Source organism: Sapajus apella, unplaced genomic scaffold, assembly GCF_009761245.1.
Source record: "Sapajus apella isolate SASKATOON/1434 unplaced genomic scaffold, GSC_monkey_1.0 scaffold3, whole genome shotgun sequence".
NCBI classification, from domain to species: Eukaryota; Metazoa; Chordata; class Mammalia; order Primates; family Cebidae; genus Sapajus; species Sapajus apella.
Genome location: NW_022436943.1, coordinates 4273828 through 4299822, shown reverse-complemented (window position 1 = coordinate 4299822; position 25995 = coordinate 4273828). Strand labels below are relative to the sequence as shown.

General features: G+C 37.4%; 1 protein-coding gene across 1 annotated transcript in view; it reads left to right on the top strand.

Annotated features, from left to right (window-relative positions):
- Positions 1–25995, top strand: part of CPQ (carboxypeptidase Q) — a 495642-nt gene that overhangs the window by 115065 nt on the left and 354582 nt on the right. The window contains exon 2 of the mRNA XM_032245652.1: positions 4064–4528. Coding sequence (XP_032101543.1) covers positions 4096–4528 — 433 coding nt within the window. The 5' untranslated portion in view covers positions 4064–4095. The remainder of the gene's footprint in view (positions 1–4063; positions 4529–25995) is intronic.

Genomic DNA, 25995 nt, shown 5'->3' with positions numbered 1-25995 from the left:
GTGCTGGGATTACAGGCATGAGCCACTGCTCTCAGTCTAAAACATACCAATTTGGACTAGACACATTTCAAGGGCTCAATATATATAAGCTTAGCAAAGTATGTATGTGCATGTCTGTGTCAGAGAGAGAAAGAGAATGAGAATGAAAATGTGTGCGCTCTAGATGGAAAGGAGGATAGACAAGGTTGGAGTAGTTGTCGAAGTCATATTTTTAAAAGCTTTGCATGCTGGCTTATTTTAGAATGTTTTCTTATAATTTAGTTGTTTACGATTGTGCTTCTCATATTATCTGTGGTGAAGCAACAGTTTTGAAAACTTTGAATTTGTTACAGACTAATGCTTTTGCAAAATAACAAATTAGAAAAGTGAAATTAAAAAGACATACAAAGAGAAGCACTATTTTTTAATCATTAAATTTGACAGATGTTGTCGTAGTTTATTTTGTGCTGCCATAACAGAATACCACAGACTGGATAGTTTATAACTAACAGAAATTTATTGGTTTATAATTCTAGAGGCTAGAAAGTCCAAGATTGAGGGGCCACATCTGGTGAGGGCCTTTTAGCTGCATCAAAACTTTGTAAAAGGTATTACATGGTGGAAGGGCAAGAGAGGGAGAGAGAAAAGCAAGAGGGGGTAAATTCACTCCCATGATAAAGAAATCATTCCCTCAATAATGGCATTTGTCTATTTATGAGAGCAAAACCATCATGATCTAAACACCTCTTAAAAGTCCCATCTTTCAAGACCATTATAATAGCAATTAAATTTCAACATGAATTTGGAGCGACAAAGGTTAAACCCATAGTATTCCCCCGTCATGTTTTTTTTTTACATACAAAACACGTTTATTTCATCCCAATAGCTCCAAAGTCTTAATTCCTTCCAGCACCAACTCGAAAGTCCTAAGTCCAAAGTTTTATCTAAATCTGATACAGGTAAAATGCAACACAATTCATTCTGAGACAAACTGCCCTCCAGTTGTGAGCCTGTGAAATTATAAGTTATCTATTTCCACAATACAATGATAGGTATAGCATAGACAGGTATAGCATAGACATTCCCATTCCAAAGTGGATAAATAGGCAAGAAAGGGATAACTGGTTCTAAGGAAGTCCAAAACCCAACAGGGCCAACAACAGTAAATCTTAAGGCTCAGAAATAATTTTCTTTGCCTCCATGCTGCCCTGTTTTCTATACACACTGGGGCAGGGGTTGGGCCCCCAAGGATTTGGAGATCCCTGCACCTGTAGCTTTTCTTGATGGTTGGAGTCTCATGCTTACAGCTCTCCCAGGTTGGCTTTGCATGCTGGTGTCTCTACAGTTCAGGAGTCTCAGGGGCGGTTCTCCCCCTGCAGCTTCACTAGACATTGTTTTAGTGGGGACTGTCTGTGGCAGCTCTGCCCCTGCAGTAGATTTCTACCTGAATTCCCAGTCTGTCTGATACATTATTTAAAATCTAGGTGAAGGTAGCCATGCCTCCACAGCTTGTGAACTCTGTGTACCTGCAGAATTGGCACCATGTGGATACCACCAAGACTTACTGCTTGTGCACTCAGGAGCAGAGACCTTAGCTGCACATGTGCCTGCTCAAGCCATGGCTGGAGCTGCTTAAGGGCACTGCACCAGAATGTGGGGAACAGATATTTGGGGAGGTGCAGGACAGTGAATTCTGAGGTCCCCTGGATACCTCTTTGGAAACTTTGCCCTCAAGATTTTAGCTTGCCTCAAAGATCCCTGAAGTGCTTTTGGGGTCATTTTCTCATTGTCTTGATGAATAGCACCTAGTTCTTTTCTATCTATATGAATCTTTTTAGCAAATGGTTCCTTGGCCATACCCTTTCTTTGCACTCCTAAACACACATTTTTATTCTTTATTTGGCCAGGCTATGAATTTTCATAATCTTTATGTTCTGTTTCTTTTTAAATTATAAATTCTATCTTTAAATTATTTCCTCTCATATTCTATTATATACATTTAAAAGAAGCCACATAACTCCTTCAGTATTTTGCTTAGAAATTTCTTCCATCAGATAATCTAGTTCATCACTCTTAAATTCTGCCTTCTGTTAAAGACCTCAGGCATGATACACTTCAGCCAAGTTCTTTGCCCCTTAATAACAAAGATGGCCTCTACTACAGCTTCCAATACATTGGTCTTCATTTTCATCTGAGACTTCATCAGAATTGCCTGTACTGTCCATATTTCTATCAGTATTCAGGTATTGAGTCTCTAAGAAGAATTGCTCAAGTAATCGCTAAGAAGTTCCAGACTTTCTCTTAGCTTATCCCTTCTTCTGAGCCCTTCCCAGAATTGCCCTTAATACTCCATTCATTGTAATCTAGGCATTTTCTAGTCTGCTCTTCCAAATTATTCTGGCCTCTCCCCATTACTCAATTTCAAAGACGCTTCCACATTTTTTAGTTATTTGTTATGGCAACCCACCTCTCTGGTACCAATTTGTGTGTGTGTGTGTGTGTGTGTGTGTGTGTGTGTGTGTTACTTTAACAGAATACTACAGAGTAATTTATAAAGAATGAAAATTTATTGGCTCATGTTTATGGAGGCTAAACAGTCCAAGATAGAGGGGCCATATTTGGTGTGGGTCATCTTGCCACATCATAACATGGCAGAAGGTATCACACAGAAGCAGGGCAAAGAGGGGATGAGAGAGATCAAAGGAGGCACAAACCACCCCCCCTGCAATAACGACATTAGCTTATTCATGAAGGCAGAGCCCTCATGCCCTGAATACCTTTTGAAAGTCCAACCTTATAATACCGTCACAAAGGCAATTACATTTCAACATGAGTTTTGGAGGTGACAGACATTCAAATTATAGCAGACATACAGTTTATATAAAAGTATCTAAACTAGTGCTAGCCAATAGAACTTTCTGTCATGATAGGAGTGTTCTGTTTATGCTGCACAATATTATAGCCTTAGCCACATGTAGCTATTGAGTACTTGAAATGTGGCTATTGTGACTGAGAAAATTAATCCTTAGTTTGATTTAATTTTAGTTAATTTAAACTGAAGTGACCATGTGAGATAATTGATTACTATATTGGACAGCACTGATTACATTTACTTTTAATCTCTGTATTTACCTATCGTGTATTAGTGAAAAACAGTTTGTGGACTGGCATTGGCCCACAAACCATGCTTTGAGTAGCACTGGTTAAAACATGGACTTTAGAGCTAGAAAGCCTTCATGTGTCTTTGGCAAATTGCTTAATCTCTTGGTGCCCCAGTTTCCTCATTTGTAAAATAAAGGTAATAATAAACTACCTCATAGAGTTGTTGTGAGGATTAAAGCACTAATGAATGTAGCATACTTAGCACAAGGTCTGATACATAGCATGTGCTATATAAATGCTTCCTGTTATTATTATATTTATTATGTAGGTGGCAGATATCAAACAGTCAAGTGGTAACAAAGCCCAGTCTTTTGATTAATTGCCTGCTTTTTGCAGTAGTTTAGCCTTCTTCATTTTAAAAATATACCACATTTTCTGGCATATAGTGGCTTTTAATAAGTATCTTTTGAACATAAGCATAAAGTACTTTTCAAGTACAGATGAAGAAGCAATTATTTTTCTGAAGGGGGGATTAGTAAAAGTATTGAGAAAAGATGACAGCTGAGAGGCCCTCAATGGGTAAGTCTGACAGGCAAAGAGGAGAGAACACATCTGGCAGAGGGAGCATGGACATCCATTTGGATTATATTCTATTTAGGAGACCATACTGCAGGTAACACTGTCTTAGCTCTATCACTGCTACCACCAATTCTTTCTCCTTCCCAGCTCTTTTCTTGATTTATCCTTTTAGCATATTTTAAACAGGATTATAGGTAACATGTGATTTTACAGTTTTAAGGAAGGTCAATCATTGCCTCTTTACTTGTCCATTCCTTGGAGTTATGGTGCCTGATTTGATGGTGGATGTTGGGCAGAGGTTGGGAAGAGAAGGGGAATGCTGCTTGGAAAGCAATCCCTGGGTTATGGGCACATAGTTGTGAGATTCTTTTCCCCTAAAACATAATGTTTCTTATTTATGTAGATTATCATAACAAGAACACAAACTGGAAAAAAATGAAGTTCCTTATCTTCGCATATTTTGGTGTTGTTCATCTTTTATCCCTGTGCTCTGGCAAACCTATATATAAGAATGGCGTCTCTAAGAGGACTTTTCAAGAAGTAAAAGAAGAAATAGCTAGCTATGGAGATACTGCTAAAGCAATCATCAACCTTGCTGTTTATGGTAAAGCCCAGAACAGATCCTATGAGCGATTGGCTCTTCTGGTTGATACTGTTGGACCCAGACTGAGTGGCTCCAAGAACCTAGAAAAAGCCATCCAAATTATGTACCAAAACCTACAGCGAGATGGGCTGGAGAATGTTCACCTGGAGCCAGTGAGAATACCCCACTGGGAGAGGGGAGAAGAATCTGCTGTGATGCTGGAGCCAAGAACTCATAAGATAGCCATGCTGGGTCTTGGCAGCAGCATTGGGACTCCTCCAGAAGGTATTGTCTTTTCAGTTTGATTTGTATTTTATAAAACTAATATCATGTCACTTGGTGTAATTGAGTATGATATGCATGATTCATATATTATAATTTGGATAATTTTCTATTCCATTGGCTTAATGAGTTCTCTACCCTTTTTTGTCCTCGCAGTTTTTACTTGTTTCTTTTCTGAAAGGAAACTGATCATGTTGGATCACTTTTTAAATGTAGGATCCATAGCCACTGGTCCATGATACTTATCAGCCCTATCAGTCTGTAATTACTATCTAGTGAAGCATTAGCATCCCTCTGTAGAGAATTGAAATATATATAAACAGGATACAAAAACTATGACTTCTTCCAAGTGGTCTTAGAGTAGATAATTTCTTATAATTAATGAAATAGAGAATACAACTTTGTACTCTGAATTGATTTAATTATTTTTATAGAACCTGAGGCTTCTAATGAAAGGAATTATCCAAGATTGAGTTCTTCCTTTACTTATAAGCACCCTGGATCATCTTTATCAGATAATGTACAGTAAATGCCCAGATCAGAGATGTATAACCAGTCATCAGGGAGCTATCAGTTCGCCTTGAATATTTGTGGGCTAATTTCCGGTGGCAGAAGAACGAATTTCTATTCTTTTGGCTTTCTTGAGTGCCAAGTGAAAGGCCCAGTGGAGAAGTAGATTGTCAGTTTAAAACGTTATTTATCAAAATATAATTCACATACTACAATGTTCACTCATTTAGAATGTACAAGTGATTTTTAGTGTATTCACAGAGTTGTGTAGCCACCACATTCTAACTGTAGAACATTTTCATCACCACAAAAAGAAACTCTGTGACCATTTGCTGTCATTCTCCAGTCTACCTATGTCCCAGCCCTAGGAAACCACTAATCTGCTTTCTGTCTTTACGAATTTACTTATCCTGGGCATTTTACATGAATAATATACTATATGGTCTTTCCTGAATGTTTTTTTTTTTCATGTAGCATACTGTTTTCCAGGTTCATCTATGTTGTATCATGTTTTCATATTCCAGTCTTTTTATTGCTGAATAATATTCCATTTTATGGATGTATCACATTTTATTTATCCTTTCATCAGTTGATGGACATTGAGATTGTTTTTGCCTTTTAGATATTATGAATAGCGCTGCTATAAACATGCAATCACAAGGTTTTCATGTGAATATTTGTTTTCATTTCTCTTGGATATATACCCAGAGGTAGAATTGCTGAGTCATATACCAGCTTTATGTTTAACTTTATGAGGTATTGCCAAACTGTTTTGTGACTGCACAGTTTTATGTTCCCACTGACAATATAGTATAATTTTTCCATATACTTGCCAACACTTGTTATTATCTGTCTTCTTGGTTATAGCTATTCTAGTGGGTGTAGAGTGGTATCTCATTGTGGTTTTGATTTGCATTTCCCTAATGACAAGTGATGTTGAGCATCCTGTCATGTTGTTACTCACCATTTGTTTATCTTCTTTGGAGAAATGTGTATTCAAATTCATTGCCCTGTTTTTAATTGGACTATTAGTTTTTTATTATAGAGTTTTAAAAGCTTTTTTATGTATTGTATATACAAGTCCCTTTACATATATTTAATTTACTAATGTTCTCTCCCATTCTGAGGATTGTCTTTCCTCTTTCTTGATGGTAATATTTGCTACAGAAATATTCAAGTTTTGATTTAGTCCAACTAATTTACTTCTTTTGTTGCCTGTGCTTTTGGTGTCATAGCAAACCTTTGCCTACACCATCGTCACAAACATTAACTACTGTATTTTCTTCTAAGAATTTTATGGCTGCCATTCTTACATTTATATCTGTGAATTAATTGCATTAATTTCTGTATATGGCATAAGATAAGGCTTCGGCTTTCTTTTTTTAAATGTGGCCATTCAGTTGTCTCAGCTTCATTTGTTGGAAAGGCTATTCTTTCTCCTTTAATTGAGTGCATTATATTAATTGATTTTCAGATGTTAAACCTTGCGTTACTAGGATAAATCCCACTTGATTATTATACATAATCTATTTTATGTGGTGTTTAATTCAGTTTGGTAGTATTTTGCTTAGTTTTGTATTTATAGTCTTAGGGATATTGGCTTGTAGTTTCACTTTACTGTAATGTCTTTTTTTTTTTTTTGTATCAGGGTAAGACTGGCCTTATGAAATCAGTGGCAAAATAACACCTCACTTTCCATTCTTTGGAAGAGATTACAAATGACTGATGTTAATTCTTTAAATTTCTGGTAGAATTCACCAGTGAGGCCATCTCATTCAGGCTTTTCTTTGTGGGAAGATTTTTAATTATTAATTATATTTCTTTACTTGTCTAATCAGATTTTTAGTTTCTTCTTAAGTCAGTTTTAGTAGTTGGTGTCTTGAGAAACATATCTGTTTTAGCTAAGTCACTGTAATTTGTTGATATACGGTTATTTATAGTATTTCTTATAATTTTTTTATGTTTGTAAGGATAGGGGTCCAAATCACTGCTGTCACTTGCTTTCAGACAGAAAACCTTGTTTAGTTTTTTTCTAGCAGCAAATTCTCTATGCCTTTATGCATCTTTATCTTTTTAACCTTCAGTTTTGAAAGGTAGTTTTACTGGACATGAGATTCTTGGTTGACAGGTTTGTTTTCTTTTCTTTTCTTTTACTTTCAGCAGTTTGAATACATCATCCATCCCATGGCCTTCTGGTGTTTTCTTTTATTTCTTTTTTTTTTTTTTTTTTTTTTTTTGAGAAGGAGTTTCACTTTTGTTGCCCAGGCTGGAGTGCAATGGCACGATCTCAACTCACTGCAGACTCCACTTCCCTGGTTCAAGTGATTCTCCTGCCGCAGCCTCTCAAGTATCTGGGATTACAGGCATGCACCACCATGCCCAGCTAATATTTGTGTTTTTAGTAGAGATGGATTTTCACCATTTTGGCCAGGCTGGTCTCGAACTCCTGACTTCAAGTGATCTGCCTGCCTAGGCTTCCCAAAGTGCTGGGATTATAGGCCTGAGCCACCATGTCCAGTTTGGACTCCATTGTTTTTGATGAGATGTCAGCTGTTACTGTTTTGGAGGTTTCCTTGTATGTGATGAGTCATGTCTTCTTTATTGCTTTCAAGATTTTCTTTTCATTTTTAGTTTTGATTATTTTGACTCTAATGTATCTAGGTATGTATATTTTTACCCTCCTCTTATTTGGAGGTTGTTGACTTTCTTGGATGTATAGATTTAAGTTTTTCATCAAATTTGAGAAATTTTCAGCTGTTATTTCTACAATTTTTTTTCTTCCCTTTTTTCTTTTTCCTCTCCTTCTGGTACTTCCATTTACAGTGTATTGGTGATTTAATAATGTCCCACATTTCTCTTAGACTTTGCTCATTTTACTTTATTCTTTTTTTCTTTGTTCTTTAGATTGTATAACCTCTATCAATTATCATCAAGCTTACAGATTCTTTCTTCTATTAGCTTAAAGCTACTATTGAGCCTCTATACTGAATTTGTCTTTTTAGTTACTATACTTTTAAACTCCAGAGCTTCTCTTTGGTCTTTTTAAAAAAATAATTTCTGTGTCTTTATTGATATTCTTCTTTTGATGAGATGTTGTCATCATATCTGTATTTAGTTCTTTAAGTATGGTTTCTTTTAGTTCTTTGAATATTTTAATAATAGCTGCTTTGAAGTGTTTGCTATATCCTACATCTGGGCCCCTTAAAAGACAATTTCTACTGCCTACTTCTTGTTTTCTTGTGTATGGGTTACAATTTATTGTATTGTTTTATGCCATAGTTTTAAAAACAGAAAACCTGAATATTTTAAATAATATTTTATGGCAACTCTGGATACTGATTCTTCTTCCTCCCTTTCCCCCATCCATTACTTGGTCATTCATTTGTTTAATTGCTTGACCATACTAACTCTGTAATGTCTTTTTCTCCTACAGTATTCAGCTTCTGATGTTCCTCTTTAGGTTGTTTTGATTTTTTCTTATTTTTTTTTTCTTTTAGTTTGGTGCCCTATGAGTCACCTATAGGTCTGCATAAGCCACTTATTGGTTATACTTAGGTTATACTTAGGTTCCTTTAGCCAGTTCTTTGTGTGTAGCTTTTCAACCCCTGGGGTTTACTGGGATCCCAGGCCCTTCTTGGTTCTTTCTTTCTTTGGCTCTTTCTGTTAAAGCTATGGCTGTTCTAACATTTTGCTTGTTGCTAGCAGTATCATGAAGCTACCAGCACCTCCTTAATTGTTCTTCACCAAGCTCTCCATTATTTTCAGCAACATCCTTAGTCAGGGAATCCTCCATTCTCTGCACTAGATAAAGTCACTAACATCAATAAGAACTGTGGAGCTCTTCATCCTTATGGCTCCTGTCTTCCCCTGGGAGAGTCTTCATGCTACTGTGTGGGAGCTAGATGCAGTGATGGTGGCATCACTGCTCAGTTTCACCCAGAGTGATATCCCTAGTGGATGATAAGAAGGGAGGAGGTAGATCTCAGCCTTGTTGGTTAGCAGCTCCTAGTGTGGGATCACTGCCTATGAGTGAACTGAGAAAGGGATGATCAGAATCTTAGTATTCTTGATGACTACACTTAAGGTGGAGGGTGGAAACTCCATGAGTAGGACTTAGATAGAGGAATGGCGCCTCAGTCTTCTAGGCCTTTTTTGACTAGAGCAGAGGTTCTACCACAAGGTAATGGAGTTGGAGAATGAGAAACGCTGGTAGCCAGTCCTTCTAAAGGTGAAACCATAGCCCTAAACCTAAACTGAGAATTGGGTAACAAGAAAGCTCTCATGTTCTTGTCTCCACTTGCTCAGAAATAGAGTACCTATAGTAGAGTTTCGATAACATGGAGCTGGGGGTGAGAGGAAAGCAGGTCATGGCCCAGATGTCACAGACTCTTACTGTTCTTGTCAAAACTTGGTAAATTTTCTTTTTTATTTTATTTTATTTTATTTTTTTTATTGCATTTTAGGTTTTGGGTACATGTGAAGAACATGCAAGATTATTGCATAGGTACACACGTGGCAGTGTGATTTGCTGCCTTCCTCCCCTTCACCTATATCTGGCATTTCTCCCCATGGTATCTCTCCCCAACTCCCCACCCCCCGCTGTCCCTCCCCTATTTCCCCCCGACAGACCCCAGTGTGTGATGTTCCCCTCCCTGTGTCCATGTGTTCTCATTGTTCAACACCCACCTATGAGTGAGAACATGTGGTGTTTGATTTTCTGTTCTTGTGTCAGTTTGCTGAGAATGATGGTTTCCAGGTTCATCCATGTCCCTACAAAGGACACAAACTCATCATTTTTGATGGCTGCTTAATATTCCATGGTGCATATGTGCCACATTTTCCCTGTCCAGTCTATCATTGATGGGCATTTGGGTTGGTTCCAAGTCTTTGCTTTTGTGCATAGTGCTGCAATGAACATTCATGTGCATGTGTCCTTATAGTAGAATGATTTATAATCCTTTGGATGTATACCCAGTAATTGGATTGCTGAGTCAAATGGAATTTCTATTTCTAGGTCCTTGAGGAGTTGCCACACTGTCTTCCACCGTCTTGAACTAATTTCCCTCCCACCAACAGACTTGGTAAATTTTCTTGAATGAATGTTGTCCTTTGCTTTATGCCTTTAGGACAGTTTTGAGAGACATTAAATTATTTTTAAAAATAATTTTTCCCACTAAATATTTTGTGGGGTGAAGATCTGCTTAATTACTCATGCTGCCATTCTGGAAGAGTCCCTGGGATAGTCAGTTTTGATCTCTGTATGGGTGCACGAATGGGTGGTAGAATTTCCCAAGGTATTAGGGAGCTCATTAGCTTGGGTTCTATAGTGTTAGTCAGGGGGTTTCTTCAGTTTCCTTCTGTTAAATGCTTATCTATGTTAGACACCAACTTAAATCCTTCCTTTTAAACTCTTAATTGTCCAATTATCCGAAAAGGATTAGCAATTTTTTTTTTTCAGATGAGAAAACCAGACTCCAAGAGGTTATGTAGTTTACCAAGGGTTGCACAACTAGTAAGGGGCCATGTTTGGAGATGAAAAACTATCAAACTCCAGAGTTTGTGCTTTTAGTTATTAGACTATGTTGCTTCGCATACAAATATTTTAATGTTGTTTTCATTTATAAGATAACTATTTTTAACCATCTAGCTGAAGGAGATCTGTTTCAAAAGCTGTTGATACCTGTCCTGTGACAGCAGAATATATTGGTTTCTGCATGGTTTTTTAAAGAAAGTTTTCTTATTCCCGTTTCTTTCTCATAGTCATTTCTCATTCTATAGCTGGGCCTCTTCTTTGCTGGCTATCTGCTTGGTATTGAATACTAAGCCAAGTTACTGATTGCTCCTGAGACCTTCAAAACCCAGGGGATATGAATTTTACTCACCAGAATCTATTCTGGTTTTCCAAGTTCCACTTTCAGCCCACCCCTCATTCCATGGGGCTCTTTAAGTAGATAAACAGTTGTCTTGCAACTGGACTATTTTAAGCTCTGAAGAGACGAGGGTTAGGCTGGACCAGGTGTGGAAAATTCCCACAGAGATAGTGCAAAGTTGGCAGAGTGGTACAGAGCTCATCTTCTAGCCCCTCAGGAAACCTGTTTTCTCACTTTGGCTCACCACTAACTAGTTGTGTTACCTTGGTTGACATTTAATCATCATGGCCTTGATTTTGTGACCTGTGAAATGAGAGATGGTTGGATTTTGAATCTGTAAGGTCTCCTCTAGATTGGAAGGGGTAATTTTTATAAGAATCCATAAGGGATCACTGAAGCTAGAATTCACAAGAGCTGGATTCTGCCAAGTATATGTGATGGAGTTGGATTCCTTGTTTAACCAGATTTTTAAACTTTTTAATTCTAGACTTGAGTATTACAGTATGTATGTTAGTTTACCCACTCTTCTAGACTTGAGTATTACATTATGTATGTTGGTTTATCCATGTGGCATATGGCAGGATTGAGAGCTCTGTGAGTTTTCTGTAGAAAGTTTGAAGAAGGCAGATATACAAGCAGGCCAAGTCCAAAGAGATACAGGACAAAACTTACAAGAGAGAAGAAAGTACAATCTCCAATCAATCATGAGGTAACATAGCAGATATCAGATTTGAATTGACCAAGTAAAAGAATGAGAATCAGCAGTCACATCTGGGACAGGCTGACATATGGGCAAGAAAGAGGAACTTGGGCAGACTATGTGGTTCTTTCCCAGCAGACATAACATTGGGTCTTCATGGTTTGTGGTCTGTGAGCCCAACACAGCAGGTCATTGAGTATTTATTAATCCTTGGTGGAGACTGACATTTCTACTGAGACAAAGGGCTTTGCCAAAATTTTAGGATTGTATGTTTTTATCATGTTTTAGTGTATGTTTTATTATGTTTGTATTCCATATTACATTATGTTTTATTGTATGTTTTATATTAGTTAAAGGGCTCCTGGGGGCCTGGACTAAGTCTTATCCATTTCTGTATTCTCAACATCTAGCATCATACTCAATAAATAGTAGTTACTCAATGTTTGAGGAACAGTGGATTTTTAAGGTAGTTCTTTCCATGGGGTATTATTCAGTCGTACTAAAATAAAGCCTTCTTCCACATTGTATTAGTCTGTTCTCATGCTGCTATGAAGAAATATCCGAGACTGGATAATTTGTAGACAAAAGAGGTTTAATTGACTCACAGTTCTGCATGGCTGGGGAGGCCTCAGGAAACTTACAACCATGACAGAAGGCACTTCTTAACAGGGCAGAGGGAAGGAGAATGAGTGCTGAGCAATGGGAGAAAAACCCCTTATCCTTATAAAACCATCTTGTGAGAATTCACTCACTATTATGAGAACAGCATAGGGGTAACCACCCCCATAATGCAATTACCTCCCACTGAGTCCCTTGCTAAGATTTAGGTGGGGACACAGCCAAATTATATACATACTGAATGATGATGCTGTTGGGTCATCATTATTTACTCAGAATTTTCCTGATTATAAAATTAATACTTGCTTATTATAGAAAGCATGTACATAAGTATAAAAATAATAAAAATCATCTGTATTAATCCATTTTCACACTGCTTATAAAGACATACCCAAGACTGGGCAATTTACAAAGCAAAGAGTTTTATTAGACTTATAGTCCCATGTGGCTTGGGAGGCCTCACAATCATGGCAGAAGGTGAAAGGCACATCTCACATGGTGGCAGATGAGAGATGAGAGCTTGTGCAGGGAACTCCTCTTTTTAAAACCATGAGATCTTGTGAGACTTATTGACTATCATGAGAACAGCATGGGAAATACCTGCCCCGATGATTCAGTTGCCTCCCACTGGGTCCCTCCCACAACATGTGGGAATTCAGGATGAGAGTTGGGTTGGGCCACAGTCAAACCATGTCATTCTGACTTGGCCCCTCCCAAATCTCATGTCCTCACATTTCAGAACCAATCATGCCTTTCCAACAGTCAGCCAAAATTTTAACTCATTTCAGCATAGCTCACAAGTCCACAGTCTAAAGTCTTATCCAAGACAAGGCAAGTCCCATCTATCTATGAGCCTGTAAAATCAAAAGCAAGCTAGTTACTTTCTAGATACAATGGGAGTACAGGCATTGGATAAATACAGCCATTTCAAATGGGAGGAATTGGCCAAAACAAAAGGGCTACAGGCCTCATGCAAGTCTGAAACCCAGCAGGGCAGTCAAATCTTAAAACTCCAAAATGACTTCCTCTAACTCCATGTCTCACCTTCAGGTCAAGCTGATGAAAAAAGTGTATTGCTGTGGTCTTGGGCAGCTGTGTCCCTCCAGGCTACTTTCATGGGCTGCTGTTGAGTGTCTGCAGTTTTTTCAGGCACATGGTGCAAGCTGTCACTGGATCTATCATTCTGGGATCTGAAGGATGGTGGCCCTCTTCTCATAGCTCTACTAGGCGGTGCCACAGTACAGACTCTGCGTGGGGGCTCCGACGTCACATTTCCCTGCCACACCGCCCTAGTGGAGGTTCTCCATGAGAGCCCTGCCCCTCCAGAAAACTTCTGCCTGGACATCCAGGTATTTCCATACATCCTCTGAAATTTAAGTGGAGTTCCCAAACCCCAGTTCTTTACTCCTGTGCACTGCAAGCTCAACACCACATGGAAACTGTTGAGGCTTGAGGCTCGCATCCTCTGAAGCCACAGTTTAAACTCTACATTGGCCTCTTTTAGCCACAACTGGAGTGACTGGGACATAGGACACCGAGTCCTGAGCCAGCACACAGCATGAGAACCCTGGGCCCAACCCACAAAACCACTTTTTACTTGTAGGCCTTCAGGCCTGTGATGGGAAGGGCTGCCTTGAAGACCCCTGGCATGCCATGGAGGCATTTTCTTCATTGTGTTGGGGATTAACATTCTGCTCCTCATTAACATTCAGCTCCTCATTATTTATGCAAATTTCTGCAGCCAGCTTGGATTTCTCCTCAGAAAATAGGATTTTTTTTCTATCACATTGTCAGGCTGCAAATTTTCCAAACTTTTAAGCTATGCTTCCCTTATAAAACTGAATGCATTTAACAGCACTCAAGTCACGTCTTGATTGCCTTGCTGCTTAGAAATTTCTTCTGCCAGATACCCTAAATCATCTCTCTCAAGTTCAAAGTTCCACAAATCTCTAGGGCAGGGGCAAAATGCCACCAGTCTCTTTGCTAAACATAGCAAGAGTCACCTTTGCTCCAACAAGTTCCTCATCTTCATCTGAGACCATCTCAGCCTGCACTTCGTTGTCCATATTATTATCAACATTTTGGTTAAAACCATTCAACAAGTCTCTACTTTCCCACATTTTCCTGTCTTCTTCTGAGCCCTCCCTATGGTTCCAACCTCTGCCTGTTACCCAGTTCCAAAGTTGCTTCCACATTTTTGGATATCTTTTCAGCAGCACAACACTCTACTGGTACCAATTTACTGTATTATTCCATTTTCATGCTGCTGATAAAAACATACCAAAGACTGTACAATTTACAAAAGAAAGAGGTTTACTAGACTTACAGTTCCACTTGGCTGGGGAAGCCTCACAATCATGGTGGAAGGTAAAAGGCATGTGTCGCATGGTGGCAGACAAGAGAAGAGAGCTTGTGCAGGGAAACTCTGTTTATTTAAACGATGAGATCTTGTGAGGCTTATTCACTATCACGAGAACAGCACAGGAAGGTCTGCCCCCATGATTCAATTACCTCTCACCAGATCCCTCCCAAAACACATGGAAATTCAAGATGAGCTTTGGGTGGGGACACAGCCAAATTATATCACCATCAATGATATTTTCCTCTATAGAGAGTCATTGCTATCATTTCTATTTTTCCTTCTGATATTTCTATATGCATATGTATTTTATTTTACACATTGTGTTCACACTGCATATAGCTAGTGTCCTTTTATCTTATATATCATGAACATTTACCACATACTAGTAAATTATCTTTTGAAATAAGTTTTAATGGCAACAATATTTAAATATGCAATAATTAATATAAAGCCTTGTTATTGGAAACTAGATTATTTTCTTCTCTTTTTCTCTTCTTTTAAATAGCATGGCTATAAAATCTTTTAATGTAGAATGAAGTTTAGACTTTTAAAGGAATATTTTTGTTTTTAATAACATATAAAGGAGGAATCATTGGTATATTCTATGAAGTTGTAGGAGAGTAGCAACAATTAGTTTTGAAACTGCTTCTATAGATGTAAAAAATGCCAATAAAATTCTTAGAAGCTGTTTTATCTCTTAATAGTTTTAGTCATTTTAAAATGTTCACACAATAGATGTATAAACATTATATACAATGTATATTTTAATGATACAATGTAATTATATATTACTTTAAATTATTAATGTACATATTGACACATTTATATTCTTGATATATTACTTTAAATTGTTTGCCAGATTTTACACACCTCTTCTATTAGCAATGTATCTTCAAAATCCTACACCTTCACCTGCATGAGTATTTTTTCCCTAATGTTTGCCAATTTGATGGACCAAAAGTGATATTTTCATATTATTTTACTTTGCATTCCTTTGCATATTGTTCAGATTAATATTTTCATATGTTTATTGGAAACATATTTTTCTTCTTTAAATTATTTGAGCATATCTCTTGCCTATTTTTTATTGCTTTAATGATATTCTAATTGATGAATAATAATTCATTACACACAAATTTTAATTGATTATCCTATTTGATTCAAACCGAGTATTTTAAAAGATATTAAGATGGTTTGCATTGATATATCACCTTTTTCATTTTTTTAAAGCATGTTTGTTTTTTGAGGACGACTAGAATGTGGTTAAGAGACTACAAAATAGCAAATTTGACTAATTTTTCACTCCCTCTCCCGTATCAAAGTGCTCTAAGAAACAATTCTTTAGACATGCTCTTGAATATGTACTTGCAAACTTAAGATCTCAGTCTAGCTATTGTTGGATTTTGAGCTGCATATATGGATTGGTACTTCTGGTTGTTTATGTCAAAGTGTGTGTACTTCGTGACTTTTCTTTTTGGGAATAATATAGGAGTGAGAGAAAGGACAGGTAGAGAGCACTAAATTAAGCTCAATGTGCAGAGTTGACTGGATAGTTAATGTTCAGCTGTGGAAATTAGCATCTCCTCTACCTGGTTTAACCAGCTATGGATATCTTACAGGATTTTAAATGGTTTACAGAATCATTGGGTAAGCTAATGATGCAGACATTAAATTGAGCTTTTCAGAAATGAATTGGAGAATAATTCTTTGGAACCAGGCTACCAATATTGCTGTTGCCTTTCCTAGATTAAGCAATGGCCTTTGTCAGAAAGCTGTCACAGAAAATCTAGAGATTCTCACAATGGTGCTTGTCTCTGAAACAGCAGAAAACAGCCTCTGTCTAATTCCTGCTTTCCAGATCTTATTCAAGTGCAAAAAATTGGTAACACTTAAATTACTTCTAGAACTCTAGCTGTAGAAAATCCCAGGAATGTAGTTCTTTGGTTTTTAGTCTTTTTAGCTCAGAAAAGCACATTCTGAGGAACTTGAATGGATATTGATTGCAAAGTGTCCATATCTAACACAATACTCGTTATGTTCCTTAATCAACAATATGATATGGACTTTTTTGCATAAATAGACAAGAACAGATTGCCATTGGTTATATAGTACAGGTAACATCATCAATAGCATGTGGTCCTCTGTGGTTATAGAATTAGAATGAATTTAATAGGATAAAAAGGAATATAGAGCAAAATCATGAAAGAGCATGTCTCAAGGAGCATTCTGATGAGTTTAAGGTAAATTGTTCTAGGCTGTTTGTCACATTTGCCATATAAGTTAAAGTAGATTCGCCTTCATTTTTTCTACCCTTTCCCTTTGTCTGTTTTATATGCTTCTCTTTCCTAGACCTCATGTTTATTTTTATTTTTTTGGTCTTGCTCTGTTGCCCAGGCTGGAGTGCAGCAACACAGTCATGGTTCACTGCAGCCTCAGCCTCCCAGGCTCAAGCAATCCTCCCATCTCAACCTATCAAGTACTTGGGCCCACAGGTGCATGCCACTACACCTGGCTAATTTTTAAATTGTTTTGTAGAGATGAGGTTTCACTATGTTGTCCAGGCTGGTCTGGAACTCAAACTCCTGGGCTCAAGTGATCTTCCTGCTTTGGCCTCCCAAAGTGCTGGGATTACATGCATAAGCCACCATGCCCAGCCCCTAGACCTCATTTTAAACACTGCCATTTCAAAGGTTTTTATGTTTTGTTTATAAACATCCTCCTTAAGTGATATGCTGCAATTCCATGGCATTAAATACCACCTTGTGCTTCAGCCACATGGGATCTATCTGCTCTTCCCTCTACATGTGAATATCCCTTGCCTTAAAAGCTGCTTCTTGGACCTTTGGCTAACATAACCTAATCCTAGCCTTAACCCAACCCAATCCCTCTCTGCTTGGAGAATTTATACTCATTTTTAAAGACTCATTTTTTTTGAAGTCTTTCTGGAACCCAAACCCAAATAAATTTAATTGTTCTTTCATCTTACTCTTATAGCACTTTGTTTTATACAATGATCAGATTGTATTATAGTTGAGTGTTCACATGATTATCTCCTCTTAGAAATGGTGACCTCCTCCATGGTAAAAGCCACACTTTATTTATCTTTTTATCTCCTGTAGCACTAGACTTGGGGCCTGCTATGTAATAGATGCATATTAGATGTCTGCATGTCAAATCATGAGTGGATTGTGAAAAGGTCACAAATTTAAAAAGGATATTTGAAAGCTCTTTTTTTTTCACACTGAAACAAGCTTCTTTTAGCACTGTGTGATTCTCATGGGTCTTTTATGTCCATGTCATATCCAAATAACAAGAAGTCTTGGTTGGCATCTCAGTGAAAGCAGATGGGAAAGAAAAGGATGAATAAACATCAATCAAATAATGATTAGGTTGTTCACCATGGCCTATTCTTTCTGGAAACTTAAGCAGCACTGATAAGACAGTCTGGGAAGCTACACCCTAAACTTATTTTCAAACTCTTATAGGAACCTAAAATAGCCTTCCTGCATGCCTCTAGCGCCTCCAGCAAAAGACGACATTCTACAGCCAATAAGTTCAGTCCATTTGTTAGTGAGATGCTATAATAGCTAATTTACCTGCAAAGTCCCATCATCAGATAATTAGTTATTTGCACTATCTGTCCTCATCTCTTCCTTTGATCTCATCAGGGAAACAGCATTTTCCTTTTGTTTTTTAGGGCTTAATCTTTGTCTGATATCTAATTGGAGAATGAGCAGAAATGCTCTAGACAGCCTGTATCCACAGATGATACTTTAAAATTGGAGGTATGGGATCAGTTCATGGATCTAACTACAAAGTGCCAGAGGTTGCAAATTCCTTCTCTCTGTATCAAGTCAGGGATGGAAATGAGGAAGTAGGAGGCAGAGGCATTTATATTTATTGAGTGTTTATTCTAGTCTAGTCGTTGTGCAGATTCTTTTATGTTACTTTTTCTATGATTATAGGGATTGTTCCAGCTTTACAAATGATAGGCTCTGGGAGGTTCAGCATCTTGTCCAAGGTCACACTGCTAATACATGGCAGGTTCTTGCCACAAGTAGCCTTCCTTCTTTGCCTTGCCTCATGGTAGATCATTTTGCCCATATCATTCAAGTATTCCCACTTTCCATTTGGCTGTTTCTGTAAGAATAAGGCCACCACATATATTTTCTATGAACACAAACATGACTTAAGAAGCATAAACCAAAGACAAAAATATTGCTGAATTTAATTGTGTCAGAACTTAGAATTCCTATTCAGTGAAGGATACAATGAATAAAGCCATTAGAAGCTAAACTGAGAGAAGACATTAGCACTCTCTAAAATGTTAAGGAATTAATATGTGGGTCTAGAGAATACTGGAAATCAACAAGAAAAAATGCAGTAGGCCTAATAGAAAAATGGGCAAAAGTTCTGAATTGGCAACTTAAAGAAGAGGAAGCCTGGAAGCTAGCAAGTATGTAAAGAAATGTTCAACTCATTAGTAATAAGTACAATGCAAATTTTAAAAACAATGAGATCACTTTATTGCAGGGTTGTGGTGGCAGAACTGTGAAGACATACGCACCCTCATGCACTGATTGGTGGATGTGAAGCATGGTGCCGCCATTCTGGAGAACAATCTCTAGCCAAATTAAATATATTTTCATATTCTATGACCCAGTAATTCACTTTACTGATGTATTTTCCAGAGAAATTATTGTGCAGATCCCTAAAGTTATATTCAAGGATGATTATTATAGCAGTATTTGTGGGGGCAAGATCTATGTGGAAGAGTAGACAGATGAAACATGGTAGATGCCTCCAAGGACTATTACACGACAATTGGAAGCAATAGATTAATATATGTATTGCAACATGAATGGCTCATATAAACATAAAGCTGGGTTAAAAAAAGTAAAAAAATAGAATGATATATAATACAATTGTATATGCACACATACAATTTTGCATGCACAAAGAATAATATTTTATATTTTGCAAGAAGATATACAATAAAAAAAATCTCAGAAGAGCTTTCTACTTAGGACATGATGGGGGGAAGTGAGAAATGGGGATAGAAGAGAATAAGTAGTTTTTTAAAAAGCGAATAAGACAAAGAGATTTGCCATGAATAGGCTAATGATTTTGTACTAAGAATTGAGGCATATAACTAACTGAACACTCAGAATTTATCTTTTTTTTTTTTTTGGAGACAGGGTCTCACTCTGTTACCCTGGCTGGAGTACAGTGGCATGAACTTGGTTCACTGCAACCTCTGACTCCCAGGTTAAAGCAATTTTCGAGCCTCAACCTCCCGAGTAGCTTGGATTACAGGTGTGCACCACAACACCCAGCTAATTTTTGAATTTTTTGGTAGAGATAGGGTTTTGCCATGTTGGCCAGGCTTGTCTTGAACTCCTGACCTCAGGTGATCCACCCACCTTGGCCTCCCAAAGTGCTGGGATTACAGGAGTGAGCCACCATGCTGACCTGAATCTGATCTTAAAAACAAAAATCCACTTGCTTATGAGGCATGAGGTTAAGATAGATATTTGGATAATTTATTATTTACTTCAAGAATAAAGGAGTCCATTTCTCTTTACTCTTTCAATGTTTATTCAGTTCTCTTTTCACCCACCATTTTATGACATTAAATTAGATTTTTGCATATGCAGTATAAAAATTCTGTTTCTTTCTTTGAGATGGAGTCTAACTCTGTCGCCCAGGCTGGAATGCAGTGGCACAAACTTGGCTTACTGCAACCTCTGCTTCCTGGGTTCAAGTGATTCTCCTGCCTCGGCCTCCTGAGTAGCTGGGACTAAAGGCATGTGCCACCACGCCCAGCTAATTTTTTTGTATTTTTAGTAGAGATGGCCAGGATGGCCAGGATGGTCTTGATCTCCTGACCTTGTGATCCACCCACCTTGGCCTCCCAAAGTGCTGGAATTATAGGCATGAGCCACCATGCCCCGCCACAATGTAAATTCTTTACTTTTAAAAAATATGTTTTTTGTTTTTATGTCATATGTCTTTGCCTTTGCTTTCTTCTTTATTTCTAAGCTTTTAAAAACAGGGATGAGGTTTTTTTTTCACTTGCTTTTGTGTAGTCCCTAGCATAGTGATAATCCCAGTGTTTAATTTTATGGAAAATCTTCTAGGAGGAGGTTTTCCTTTTGAAATTCTGAAAGGGTGGATAATGTTCCCAGGAGACTAGATGATGAAATAATGTAGGCTGATTGTATCAGGTATCCTTTTTTATAAACACCCCATTCTAGTTTAACACTTCCTCTCTCCCGTCTCTAGCAAATCTCTCTGCCTTTTTTCCTGATAGAAAATACTGTTGGTTAATAACTATAGATTTTTTGATAATTGTTATTGTGAATGAATCTTAAAAATGTGGTCAATAATTAATAATAGGTTATAATAAGTATTGCACTTAGGTAGAGGTAGTAAATTTAGGTATTTCTCCTTGTAGTTATGATTCTGCCTCTTTATTTCTCTTTGTGTTTATTTTTTAAGCTTCTCTCTGTGTATCTCTTTTCTATATCTCTCTAGTAATCATCTCTTTCTTTCTCTTTTTCTCAGTCTCCCTTTCTTTCTCTCTGTCACTTATTTTGGACTCTGTCTCTTTGTTTTTATTTTTTATCTTTTCCCACCTCCTAGTTTCTGGTTCATGGCCTCAACAAGAGTGTAGTCCAAGGCTGATGCATTTGCAGCTATGTCAGGTTAGTGCTCTAGAATTAATTAGAGCTTTTATCTTTTTTCTTTTTAGTCTGTAAATGTTTTGACAGGCTCATTGTAGTCTTAGAATTGTAGTCACTGGAATCAAGCTGGTGAGTACATATTTTATATGTTTACAACAGTAAAGAAATATTTTCTGATGCATTTCACATAGAAAGTGGCTCCCAAAGAGTCAGTACCATTTTAATGGAACTTGGGAAAATGCATCAATAATGTCAATTAGCTGAAGGCATTTTTATTTTTCTAGGAGAGCTGAATAGACCAAGGCCTTATGTGACTCCTTACAGTCCTGATTTTCTTTGCCTTGAAAAATTTCATGGCAATGTTCAGGAAGTCTCAGAACTTTATGTCATCAAATTGAAACGTGCTTTTTTTCTTAGAAAAATGTTAAGAAGATTTTTCTTCTTTAGTAGTAGATGGCTTAAAGGTTTTAGATCTGCTATTGGTAAATGCATTGGCTGTTCAAAGCCTGATTGACAAAGTGTATAATAAATAAACCACTGGGACCAGATGACATCAACCCAGTATTTTTGAAGAAAGTGGAAGGCAATATTGTCAAAATTTGGTTCAATTATTTTTAACTCTTGTTGGTTGGCACTGAATCCAAGAACTATCAGATATTTTGAGCTCACTTTTCATAAGAATTATCCTAGGAAGAATTAAGAAGTACATTTTGTTGGTGATTATTATCTCTTTAATTCACCCTTGTATTAATCAAATAAAGAGAAGCAAATATAACACACACACACACACACACACACACGAAGCAATTTTTTATAAGGTATTAGCTCATGCAGTTTTAGAGGCTAAGAAGTCTCCTGATTTACCATCTGCCAGATGGAGACTGAGGAAAGCCAGTGGTATAGTCTGAAGGCCTGAGAGCTGGAGAACCAACGGAATATATTCTAGTCTTGGTCTGAGGGCCTGAGAACCAATAAGTGCTGAGGGCAGGACAAGATTGATGTCCCAGCCCAATGGTCAGGCAGAGTTAATCCAACCTTCTTTTACCTTTCTGCTCTATTCAGCAGAATAATTGGATGGTTGGATGATGTTAACCCACATTGGGGAGGGCCATCTGCTTTATTCAGCCCAGCAATTCAAATGCTGCTATCTTTTGGAAACATCCCCACAGACATACCCTCAGTAATGTGAAGGCAGTTATCTGGGGGTCTCATGGTCCAGTCAAGTTGAAACATAAAATTAACCATCACCATTCCCACATACAACATAATCCGTAGGGCATTTCTGAAAGATGCATATAAATGACATGTGGAAGAGAATAAGATGTCTGAATAATGGCAGAAACCTAAGATAGGGCCAGATTGGACTTACAGTTAGGGGAAACTATTTTACATTTATAAATACAGAAATTTTTAGGGAAATGTTTTTTAGAAAGCATTCTCTTGGTTCTTTGACAAATGGATGGAATAAGAGAAAGACTGAAGACAGAGTCCAGAGTTGGGGGACTAATGGTTTGATTTAATGGCCTCAGAAATGGAGAACCAAAAATGCTAAAGAACTATTAATACCTTTTAGATATGAGAGATGAAGGAATTGGGGGAATCAAAGATTATAAAGCTTCCAAGCTTGGATTCATGGAAAACCATAATGCTATTACAGAGAAAAAGAGGAGGGTTGGGGAGATGAGTTGGCTGAAGCCAATAATGAGTTTGGTTTTAAATACACTGACCTTTTGAGGTTGAATCCATAAAAAGTAGTCATGTCCTCATATGCAATACTCCCAAGTGTCAGAGTGATAACAATTGAGCAGCGTAGTCACTGACCCCACTCATGTGGCATTTCTTACTTTCTTCATTTAAATTCTGCAAACTCATCAGTATCTTCTACTAATACTGCTACAACAGTGATCCCTGCTTAGTTATATGTCAGATCAACATACTGTGAGCTTGATTATTGCAAGGACTGCCTATAAACTCTGTCTCCTGAGCCCTGAAGATAGCAGGTGCCACTTGGTAGGTGGTCAGTAATTGGTTGTTGCATTGGCATCCACTGTGTGCCCAGGTGAAGGTGGTGATGATGCACAGGTGAGTCAAATGAGGAACTAGCACTGGTGTAACGTGGGGACATGGATAAGGGAGGAATAATTCTGTTTGGGGGCTGAACAAGCCTTCAAAGAGATGTGACATTGAAGGATGAAGGATTTACTGGGGCTGAGAAGGGAAAGGGATTTTTAGGACAGGAAACTAGAAAAGCAAAGGCATGCAGGTGCGAGAGTATAAGATGTGTTTGCTCAGTGACTGGAGGAGCAGGTTCACAGTGAGGAGAAATAAGTGGATGGTGCTAGGACTGGAAAGGTATGCAGATGGACTACAGAAAACCTTGCTATGTACTCTTACATTCCTTAGGAGAGAAATTATTTCCAGAGTGAGGAAATGAGGGGAAGGAGGTTATTAATTAGATGGTAATTTAATTTGATATCTTTTAGTAGAAGCACAGAGAACTAGGAATGAGTTTTGAGTTTTAATTTTTGCTGCTAACTAATGTGATTAGGACAAAGTTATAAAAATTCTCTGAACTATCTAAGGTTAGTTTCTGTGTTATTTATAAATGTTATTATTAGTAGTAGTATAATTTATATTTGATACAAGAATTCCTAAGAGGTTTTTTTTTTTCCAGGAAAATTTCTGGTTTTTTTTTTTTTAATTTAAAAAAATCTAATAAACCAAACAATAGTTCATACTCTGTTAGTCATATAGGCATTAATGAAATAATTTCTATTCTCAGTGTTGTGGAGAATTATTAGCCTGTTGCCTACTAATATTCCATTTCTCTTTTACACTGCAGTTTTTTGTAAATTATATCAGTCTTACTATGATTCAAAGGATGTTAAAGCAAATGGGGCATTTAATTACAAAACTATCTACAAAACACTTTTTTTTCTTTAAGTTCACACTGCTATATTGTACTCTCCTCAGCCTTACTTTTTTTTCCCATTTATTTAATTTTATTGCATTTTAGGTTTTGGGGTACATGTGAAGAACATGCAGGATTGTTGCGTAGGTACACACGTGGCAGTGTGATTTGCTGCCTTCCTCCCCATCACCTACATCTGGCATCTCTCCACTTGCTATCTCTCCCCAACTCCCTACCCCCCACCATCCCTCCCCATTTCCCCCCAACTGACCCCAGTGTGTAGTGCTCCCCTCCCTGTGTCCATGTGTTCTCATTGTTCAACACCCGCCTATGAGTGAGAACATGCGGTGTTTGATCTTCTGCTCTTCTGTCAGTTTGCTGAGAATGATGGTTTCCAGGTTCATCCATGTCCTTACAAAGGACACAAACTCATCATTTTTGATGGCTGCATAATATTCCATGGTGTATATGTGCCACATTTTCCCTGTCCAGTCTATCATTGATGGACATTTGGGCTGGTTCCAGGTCTTTACTATTGTAAACAGTGCTGCAATGAACATTCGTGTGCACGTGTCCTTATGGTAGAACGATTTATAATCCTTTGGATATATACCCAGTAATGGGATTGTTGGGTCAAATGGAATTTCTATTTCTAGGTCCTTGAGGAATTGCCACACTGTCTTCCACAATGGTTGAACTAATTTACACCCCCAGCAACAGTGTTTTAAAAGTGTTCCTATTTCTTCACATCCTCTCCAGCATCTGTTGCCTCTAGATTTTTTAATGATCGCCATTCTAACTGGAGTGAGATGGTATCTCAATGTAGTTTTGATTTGCACCAAAAGCATTGACAACAAAAGCCAAAATAGACAAATGGGACCTAATCAAATTCCACAGCTTCTGCACAGCAAAAGAAACAGTCAGTAGAGTGAAACGGCAACCAACAGAATGGGAAAAAATTTTTGCCGTTTACCCATCTGACAAAGGGCTGATATCCAGAATTTACAAAGAACTAAAACAGATTTACAAGAAAAAAACAAACAAGGCCATTCAAAAGTGGGCAAAGGATATCCTCAACCTTACTTTTAAGGACATTTAATATACTTAATTTGAAAGAAATTACTATAAAACATTCAGTGCTTTGTTTTCTGAGAAGGCTTTTGGTTTTCTCTCTTAGTTCATGGAATAGGACATTTGCCTTCAGACTGCATTTATGCATTACTTTCATCTGAAGAGCATATATTAAGCACCTGTTTGTGGGCATTACCAGTGATACAACTGATCTCAACAAAAACGTAGCTAATGATGTGCAAGCAGAAAGTGTAAGTTCCATGCAGCCTTTTAAAATAATATTTTCCTGATCATAAAAGCAATGTACTTAGAATGTAATATATGTAGAAAGTTGAAAAATAAAGAAATTCACAAGTAGGAAAATAAAATCCCATGGAATTCTACTGGCCAAAGATGAGAGCTATGAATATTTTGGTCTGTTTGCATGCTCTGTTTTTTTTTGTTTGTTTGTTTTTGTTTTGTTTTGTTTTGTTTTTGCATTTAAATAATAATTTGTTTTTTTTTTTTCTAAAAAAGACCCAAACATATAATGTTTAGGTACATATAAATGTTTATGTACATTTATACTATCTTGTGAATGCTTCCCCTCTTTTAAATGACAGTATAGTATAATTATTCATGACTTTGGTTTCCTGATCCAATCAATAATGACAGTGTGACCTTTATCAACTTATTTAGCCTTTCAAAGGCTCTGATTTATTTTCTGCAAAATAGGAATAATCCTAGGTCTACTTCATAGGTT